General features: G+C 41.0%; 1 protein-coding gene across 1 annotated transcript; it reads left to right on the forward strand.

Moving 5' to 3' along the window:
• The first annotated feature begins 1,117 nt into the window (after positions 1-1,117).
• On the forward strand, positions 1,118-3,116 carry LOC129836438 (fibroblast growth factor-binding protein 2-like). The gene is made up of 2 exons (XM_055902611.1): positions 1,118-1,276; positions 1,984-3,116. The coding sequence occupies exon 2, from the start codon at positions 2,092-2,094 to the stop codon at positions 2,770-2,772; it is 681 nt and encodes a 226-aa protein (XP_055758586.1). The 5' UTR covers positions 1,118-1,276; positions 1,984-2,091; the 3' UTR covers positions 2,773-3,116.
• Positions 3,117-10,096: the final 6,980 nt, after the last annotated feature.

Consider the following 10,096-nt stretch of genomic DNA (forward strand, 5'->3'; position numbering starts at 1 on the left):
CCTTTCAAGAATAAACACACCACTAGAGGGGGTGAGTGTTGCTCTGTCTTCAGCTCCCTTATACTGCTATTCTCTATCCCCCACTATTTCTCGATAAAAGACTGACTATTGGTTGTTGACAAATACAGCAAAAGAGTATTGGGGAAAGTCAATAGCCTATGCTACATACTGAATTAACCGGATAGATGTCTATGTTAGCAATTAAATAAAAATGATCAATTAGAATGTGTCAAATGATTTATGAGAAGACTGAGGGGAAGAAAGGGCTCACTGACGTAAAAACAAGTTCTTGTTGTGTACATTTGGCCACTTGGAAAAACGATTGGACTTGGACACTGTATTGGGCATACACACATTATCATGTATCATACATGCTAGTGTGCACGCATGCATGGACGCAGGAGACATACACACAATAACCAAATAGCTGTTCTCTCTGCGCCAACGTACTGACACCTCTCATTCTGTGCCAGCAAAGAGGGGAGCACAGAGTATACAGAGAGTACCACCGAGGGCCTAGGTTGGCATGGACCCAGCCTCTGGCAGTGGAGTGGAACACATTATCACTTAGTGTGAGCTTTTAAGCCTTTGGCTATTCATTTGCCAAGTCCCCACAAGTGACTTTTTCTCACCAGGTTAATTTGGATGCATACTGATAAACAGAGAATATCCTCTTGTCAAAAGACCTGGAATAAAGACCTGGAATAAAATCATATATACAGTATGCTGGCAGAGTGGGCTCTGCCAACATACTGTATATATACAAGTATACTGAATTATTGTACAAAATAAAATGCCATTATCACAGTACAGTCACTATGGTCTTCAATGCTCTTGAAAATACATTATATTGAACAATAATCAAACAAATGCATTCTCTACATTGTTCACTGTACTGTCATTCAATGTGAGAGCTGCTGCTTAAGAAGTATGTGTGTTGCGAGGAAACGTTGGCAAGTGTGTACATTGTCTTCTTAGCCATGAAGAGGGGGTGTGTTGGGTATGGATGTGTGTGAGGCAACACGCCATGACCCAAACTCCACCTCCCACCCTAGCCCCACACACAGATAATACAGTCTTTAGGTAGGGGGTTGAGAGGGGTATTGCTACAGGAGGAGGGGGCCTGCTTAAGGGAGGTCTGGGCAAACCCATTTATGCCCTGAACACTCCCCTCTCTACCCCTCCCCATTCTCCTTTATCCTTCTATAACCCTTTTTTGTGCAAGCGTCCCGGGACCCCGCATTTTGAATAGCAGCAAACACTGGGTCTCCACATGGTAAGTGCAACCTTTAGATACCAAATACCAAATGTTGAAACTGGAAATAATTTGATTAGTACATTTTGTTTTTGCAGGCAGGTGTACTGTATGCTTGCTGTGCATGCATATTTTTTTCATGTCTGAGCCGACCTGGGGGTGTTTGTTTTGGTGCATGTCTTTGTTTTGTAGCAGTATATTGGATCACTAATAGGGTTTCCTTCGCAGGGCAGGATACACTCAAAGTAAGGATTTTCAGAGTAGTCCTGTGTAAAAAGCATGAGTTGATTCTTACTCAAAAATGTTTGTAGAGGTGATTTTTCTACGGATTAGTCCCGTGTACCAGGTAGCAATGCAGTTTTGGTCTGACCCCTAAAACCGCAGCTATCTATGGCTTAGAGCTGAAGCTTTCCTCCCTTATTGATTTAATGCGGTGTAAAGAAAGAAACAAATTATATTATGATTAATTTAAAAGGTGCACTGAAAATAAACATCACAGATGTTGTAAATGTGCAGTACAGTTGGTAACCGTAACATTTGTTATGAATGTGATTTTATTTACTCATTTTTGCACAGCTTTTTGGGGTATTCTAAACAGGAAACATAGCTAAATGTAGTGAAACTTCTCGTGTTTTTATGAAAAGAAAGAGAATGGGTTAACTATATAAGGTGTGTTTAATTCACTCATGTTTCACTTTGTTTTGCCTCTCCTGTTTCATTCCCTGCAGGTATTTTGATTGTGGTGCGTCCGATTTCCGTTACATTCAGGCGTGCTACTGATGCTTGACTGCATTTGAATAAAGAACCATTTCAAGTAGCAGTAATCACCCCGAGCCATGAGGTTCCTGTGGCTTCTGTTCTTCTTCCTGTGCCTCCCTGTCCTGCCCAGCACTGAGGCCAAACGCCAGAGCTCCGACAACAAGATGTCGCAGCCCCCACCACCACCAGCGGCAGGAAAGAAGCCCAAGAACTCTGTCCCCAGCTCAGGAGGGTTCAGCACAAAGGTTGGCCACAACTGTACCTGGGATACGTCCGGGGAGGGCGTAGTGAACTTGCTTGTCAGCTGTAGATCCGAGGAGCAGACCTACTGGTGCCGCTACGCTGGACAGCCAGACCTGTGCCAAGCCTACACTGACAGGAAAGCACAGGTCAGGCATTGGAAACAATTGGTGGGCAAGCTGAAGAAGAAGAGGAGTGCGTGCGATGGTGAAAAGGTGCTAAAGACCCGCTCATGCAAGGCCCCCATGGAGTCGCACATGAAGCTCAAAGAGAAGGGGAAAGGCGGAGGCAAGAAGGATCCAGTGCCCCTGGTTCCGGAAATGGTAGAGAAGGAGGAGAAGAAAGAGGAGAAGAAAGAGGATAGGACTCCGTTGTTAGAGGAGAGGGATGGGGAGGTGAACGACATGGAGCCAGTGGAGAGGGATGGGGAGGTGAACGACATGGAGCCAGTGGAGAATTACTGTGCCGAGGGATGGCATTCTGTCTGCTCATTCTTTGTAAGTTTCTTTGAAGGTTAAAGTCTTTGTATGGTTTTTGTAAGATAAAAAAGAGACAAAGCTGATGAACTCACCTTTGTATCCGGGCTTACTTCTTTGCTAGGTAAACAAAAATGTTTTTGTATAAAGTGATATAGAGCCTAAATATAGGCTGCAGAGATTTATTTGTGTTTATTTTATTGCGAAACTAATCTTATCTTCTACAGACAATATTTGCTACTGTTCATTTGTAGTATCTAGACTTGTATCAGATTTATATTTTTTAACTTTAACACAGCATACAAAATTCTACCTGCGAATTAACATACCGTACTATATAACCATTTAACAGTTGTTCGACTCATTTAATAAATCAACACAGATGACATGGTTCTTTTTTTGCAAGTTGTGAATTAGTAGGACTATATGGATGATATAGTTGTCTGGTATTTCTATTGTCTATTGTATTTCTAAGTGCTATTCCAGGAGCTGGGAAATACGTTAATACTGTATTCAAAATCACAATAATATTGACAAGATCTTTATGCTGTAGTGTATACACTTGATAATAACAAATCAATTGTAATCAACATGAATAGGATAATCATGAGAACCTTTTATGTATTTTCCACCTAGTTCATCCCTTAAAATTGTTGCAATACCAGCAACATATTAGTTGCCAGAAAATAAATAATCTCTCGAGCCATCGTTTATTTTTCTTTACCAAAACTATGTCATCATAACACAGGAATTGCAGTTCTTAAAAATTGCCAACCCTGCTAATCAACAGATTATTTTCAAGTCTTTGTAAGTAGTGAAACGTAGGGTCACGTCTGTGAGACCTCGTGAACATAACTTAGAATAGACATAATGAAAGGGTTAATTGAAAATATATCTTGGAAACCTGTTGTGATCCGTTTCTTAGGTGATACTGACATGTCTCCTCTTGTGACACATTGAATATCCACATTTTCACAATTGCTCTCTGTGAAATAAATCAGTATTGTGACTACAGTAATAAGTGGATGTTTAGAAATAGTTCCCTGAAAAAATATAAAAGTACAATCTTATTTATCTGTGGTTCTATCATGACTTTCTTATCCATGGTTTGATTGAGATTATCTTCATGAGATCTTCACAACTCAGTGTGGTAGTCAATTGAAATACTGTCTGTCTGGTTCAGAGTTGCTATTTGTGTAAGCTATTGTGTTATGTGGTAGCCAGTGGCCACAGTCCACAGACAACACACATCCCATTGTGAGTTGCCAATGCTAGCAGATGGCAGGGGGTACCTCCTGGCACTATATTGGGTCCCACACTATTTTCACATTAGACTCAGTTACAAACAATTTAATGAAAGAAACAAATCGTTTTTTTTTTGTGTTGTGACAGGGATAGAAGTCCAGCTAAGCTGTTTAAGTGTCCTATTTTGTTCAGGTTAGCAACGCAAACAACAAAACAAAATAACTTGGACTGATTATACCAACCAGAGCCACAGAGTTCTGCCTAAAAGTCTCACTGTGCTTTTGTGTGTGTGTGTCCATGTGTGGTCTCTGTGAAATGTATGTGATGATGATGGCCAATTCGATGGTGGGTTTTTAAATAGAAAGAGGATGGGCTGACAGGCATGGTGTGATTCATCCCGCCTGAACCAGATTTTTCCTACAGGGAATTGATACTCTTCCCTGTCTCTGTGTCTTTCTGTCACAGAAATGTCCTCCATAACACTCTGTCTCAGTAACATACTGATTACGCACCTCTGAAGCAGTACATGTGATGTTCATTTCAAAGTTCATTGTTGGTTGGGTCAGCAACTCAATCCCAAATCAACTCACACTAGAGATATAACCGTTTGTTCCTCAGGCCTACTCCAAAATCATCTGTAAAACGTGATGATCTTCCTTTGATAGTGCAGCCCAGCATGCCTCCAACCTCTCTAAACCCTTCATTTACATCTGTAGCACCAGTGGTACGCTGTATACCCACTTATTTTTAGTGGGCAATGTGTATACTCACTTCTTAATCCCCACCAATACGTATCAATGAAGTGGAGGAATACGCCATATCAATTAATACACTCTTAGAAAAAAGGTGCTATCTAGAACCTAAAAGGGTTATTCGGCGGTCCCCATAGGAGAACCCACCGAAAACAACTTTTGGAACCTGTTTTTCTAAGAGTGTAGGGTTGATGGAACAGATCTGAATGTTTAGCTTAAAATGTTGATAAACTATTATTTATTCACATTTTAGGCACAGCAATGTGCACACGGCAGTAGGCCTATGCATGAATGTTTCAAAATGCAATTTGGGGGGGAAACATCGTTCTAAACTGCACATGCAAGCAGTTTCATGGACAGAGATGGAAACATCTGATAGGAAGAGGCGGGAGAGACTCAACGACTATCATGGGTTGCTAATATGATTCGAATAATGTCTTTGGCTGCTAGACAATGAAAGAAAGTTGAAAGATTTTGTCTGCAGGCTACGTTGAGGCAATGTAAGACATGCCTCATAATATGAAGTAAAACGTCCAGCTTTCAAACAATTAAGGAACCGTAAAAATATAGCAGTGCTAATGATAGACCTAACCGTCTTCTGGTAGATGTAAAGACTTTCCCCCAAACCTTCTTATTAAATGTTAACTAGCTACAAAGTAGCCTATATCTTCCTGACAGTATGATATCATGATTATTTGCATCAATCAAATGGACCATTTATTTTGCAAAATCCATCTCATGTGCTACAGAAATAGCAAATCAAACAACATTGCTAGGTTGACTTAAAGGATAACTACTCTCAAAAATACAACATTCTTACATTTTTCCCAGACCTCAAAAGTGGTCTCCTGATGTGGTTCAAGCATTGTTATGGCCTTAGAAAACAACATTTTGTTATTTTCTGTTAAAAAAGTGTGACTTTGAGAAACAAAACCTGAAGAAAATTGTGAAAATCGGAAACCTGTGAATTTCAGACTCAGTTTATCTGTTTCAACTGCAGACCTACTATTAGCCTACTACACAGTACAGCTTAGGTTGGCTTGACTGTGAAGGACTAAAGTCATTCAGATTGTATGTCACTGATTCTCCTAGAATTTGTCACACAGAGCGCCTTTCGCTGGGCGGGCTGTTTGGAAAAATGTTGGCAAAATTAGAGTATACCCACTTCTCCAGGCACCACTACACCACTGTACAGCACATACAGTAAAATAGTGTTAAACAAAAAAAATATATTTTAGATTTTAGATACATCAAAGTAGCCACCCTTTGTCTTGATGACAGCTTTGCACACTCTTGGCATTCTCTCAACTAGCTTCACCTGTAATGCTTTTCCAACAGTCTTGAAGGAGTTCCCACATATGCTGAGCACTTGTTGGCTGCTTTTCCTTCACTCTGCGGTCCAACTCATCCCAAACCATCTCAATTGGGTTGAGGTCGGGTGATTGTGGAGGCCAGGTCATCTGACACAGCACTCCACTACTCTCCTTCTTGGTCAAATAGCCCTGACACAGCCTGGAGGTGTGTTGGGTCATTGTCCTGTTGAAAACAAATGAAAGACCCACTAGGCGCAAACCAGATGGGATGGTGTATCGCTGCAGAATGTTAAGTGTGCCTTGAATTGTAAATAAATCACAGACAGTGTCACCAGCAAAGCACCCACAAACATCACACCTCCTCCTCCATGCTTCACGGTGGGAACCACATATGCAGAGATCATCCATTCACCTACTTTGCGTCTCACAATGATGAGGCGGTTGGAACCACAAATCTCAAATTTGGACTCATCAGACCAAAGGACAGATTTCCACCGGTCTAATGTTCATTGCTCCTGTTTCTTGGCCCAAGCAAGTCTTGTCTTCTTATTGGTGTCCTTTAGTGTAGTTTTTTGTTGTTGCAGCAATTCGACCATTAAGGCCCGATTCACGGAGTCTCCTCTGAACAGCTGATGTTGAGATGTGTCTCTTACTTGAACTCTGTGACACATTTATTTGGGCTGCAATTTCTGAGACTGATAACTCTAATGAACTTATCCTCTGCAGCAGAGGTAACTCTGGTTATTCCTTTTCTGTGGCGGTCCTCATGAGAGCCAGTTTCATTATAGCGCTTGATGGTTTATGCGACTGCACTTGAAGAAACTTTAAAAGTTCTTGACATTTTTGTGATTGACTGACCTTCATGTCTTAAAGTAATGATGGACTGTCGTTTCCCTTTGCTTATTTGAGCTGTTCTTGCCATAATATGGACTTGGTCTTTTACCAAATAGGTCTATCTTCTGTATACCACCCCTACCTTGTGACAACTGATTGGCTCAAATGCATTAAGAAGGAAAGAAATGCCACTAATTAACTTAACAAGGCACACCTGTTAATTGAAATGCATTCCAGGTGACTACCTCAGTAAGTTGGTTGAGAGAATTCCAAGAGTGTGCAAAGCTGTCATCAAGGCAAAGTGTGGCTACTTTGAAGAATCTAAAATATCAAATATATTTTGATTTGTTTAACACTTTTTTGTTTTTGGTTACTACATGATTCCATATGTGTTATTTCATAGTTTTGATGTCTTCACTATTATTCTACAATGTAGAAATTTTTTAAAATAAAGAAAAACCCTTGAATGTGTAGGTGTGACCAAACTTTTGACTGATACTGTATATCATTAGGACACACACACACACGCAGGAGAGGAATGCTTATATTCCTGTCTCAACCTAGGGGCCTGTCTTTAGACTCCTCTCCACAGTCGCTCCATTGTCCCTCATAGACAAAATAGAGCAGAGATGACTTGTATGCCTCTGCCGTGGCAGTGGGCCATCCCCAGAAGCAGGGCTAAGGAAGAATCTGAATACACTACTGTGAGTGACTTAGCATGCAGACCAACAGTGAACTCCAAAGAAGAAATGAAAGTCGCACACTCCATTCTTAATTGCAATGTGATTAGTTTTACTCTGCAAGAATGCCTACATCATTTAAGCTTTTTCCATGTCTGCCATATTACACACCTCCACCAGCACCCATTAGCAGGTCAATTATTATTTAATCCAAGCAAAGTTTTTACTGAGTTTCAACAGCAGCAACTTAATATGTCCTTATGTTTACAAGTAAAATGGGCTCTCCTATAATCACCAGGGGCAACCGGCACAGACACACGTTTGTATCTGATGATGACAGAGAAATAATTGGGCGCAAATGCCGTCAATTTCCAGACTTGTGCATCCAATTACCAGATGCTTAAGATTGAACAGCAACCCTGCCTGTGATTCAGAGGTTTAAATGAAAGCAAAGGGACGTTTGGAATCACACGTGACACAAGATGTCTGGCTGCACAGTTACATCCTGTTGTCAAGCCTTGTGTACCACTTACCAAATGTTTATGCTCATCAAACCATTCGATGTTGGTGTCATTGTGAAGCTAGTACCATTCTGGTAGGGTAGAGTGGGGTAAGTTCAGCCAAAGGGTTAGTTGAGCCACCCCTTGTTTCTAGGAAACCATACACAAAATGAATAATGTTACCAAATATTTAGGAAGATGTCATAATTTCATGTAGTCTGTGAATGAAGAAACCACATGGAAAAAGTGGTAAATAAGTTAGGTCCAAAAAGCAGATTTTTTTACAAAGTAAAATGTGTTCTTGTGTTATAGGTTTCATAATACATTCTATCTAAACAAAGTAGATCATTTTAAGATTGTTTTATACATCATTTGGGGTCTCTATAAGCTACAATATGAAGCCCTAAACCTAGCATGAAAGTGCGTCCTTGTAGCTGTGTGGGCGGCAGGTAGCCTAGTGGTTAGAGTGTTGGAATCAGCTCAAATCCCTGAGCTGACAAGGTAAAAATCTGTTATTCTGCCCCTGAACAAGGCAGTTAACCCACTGTTCCTAGGCCATCATTGAAAATAAGAATTTGTTCTTAACTGACTTGCCTAGTTAAATAAAGGAAAATAATAATAAAATAGTTTGCCTTGGGGTAAGTTGATCCAATGGCCACCATTCCCCTTACAAATGACTATTACATTTTGCCTAGTATTTTTGCAATGTGTCATGCATATGAACTCAAGATAGTGCATGTTTATTGTTACAGAGCAGACATCATCATGCCCGTGTATACAAACGTAAAACAAGCAGGGGAAATGAAAGGGTAAGTGATATTGAACAGAGAGATCTACAGTATATATCTGAATGTAGGCATACATTTGAAGACGTCCTCTAGTGATTTTTTAAAACTTTTACTGTTGAAAAGCGATATCCCAAGTAGAAATACAGTAATGTACACACACTAAAGGGTAAAACAATACAAAATAGACAACTGCAAACTTCAAGGAGTAGGGCATGTCATCTGCCTCCCCTCATACTTGAGGAACAATAGAGGAGCAATAGAGTACAAGTAAGATTTTGTGTGTCCCCCCCACTTATGCTATGTCATGACTTACCTGGACCACCTATTGAGATGTTCCTTTTTTTAAGTAAATCAGGGGTTACATGTAAGATGTGCCAAGAAACCACTTTTTTGGACAAGCTATGTTTTCAAAACTGTTATGTTGACATTAATTCAAATTATTTCCAGAGATACACAGAATCCCGAAATATATGTTGATGAATTTGTTAGAAATAATACTACACTGCTCAAAAAAATAAAGGGAACACTTAAACAACACAATGTAACTCCAAGTCAATCACACTTCTGTGAAATCAAACTGTCCACTTAGGAAGCAACACTGATTGACAATAAATTTCACATGCTGTTGTGCAAATGGAATAGACAAAAGGTGGAAATTATAGGCAATTAGTAAGACACCCCCCAAATAGGAATGGTTCTGCAGGTGGTGACCACACACCACTTCTCAGTTCCTATGCTTCCTGGCTGATGTTTTGGTCACTTTTGAATGCTGGCGGTGCTTTCACTCTAGTGGTAGCATGAGACGGAGTCTACAACCCACACAAGTGGCTCAGGTAGTGCAGTTCATCCAGGATGGCACATCAATGCGAGCTGTGGCAAAAAGGTTTGTTGTGTCTGTCAGCGTAGTGTCCAGAGCATGGAGGCGCTACCAGGAGACAGGCCAGTACATCAGGAGACGTGGAGGAGGCCGTAGGAGGGCAACAACCCAGCAGCAGGACCGCTACCTCCGCCTTTGTGCAAGGAGGTGCACTACCAGAGCCCAGCAAAAGGACCTCCAGCAGGCCACAAATGTGCATGTGTCAGCATATGGTCTCACAAGGGGTCTGAGGATCTCATCTCGGTACCTAATGGCAGTCAGGCTACCTCTGGCGAGCACATGGAGGGCTGTGCGGCCCCACAAAGAAATGCTACCCCACACCATGACTGACCCACCGCCAAACCGGTCATGCTGGAGGATGTTGCAGGCAGCAGAAC

Source organism: Salvelinus fontinalis, chromosome 37, assembly GCF_029448725.1.
Source record: "Salvelinus fontinalis isolate EN_2023a chromosome 37, ASM2944872v1, whole genome shotgun sequence".
In the NCBI taxonomy this organism is placed as follows: Eukaryota; Metazoa; Chordata; class Actinopteri; order Salmoniformes; family Salmonidae; genus Salvelinus; species Salvelinus fontinalis.

Excerpts from the sequence above, each read along its gene's own strand:
- LOC129836438 (XM_055902611.1), top strand. The coding sequence starts at position 2,092 with ATGAGGTTCCTGTGGCTTCTGTTCTTCTTCCTGTGCCTCCCTGTCCTG.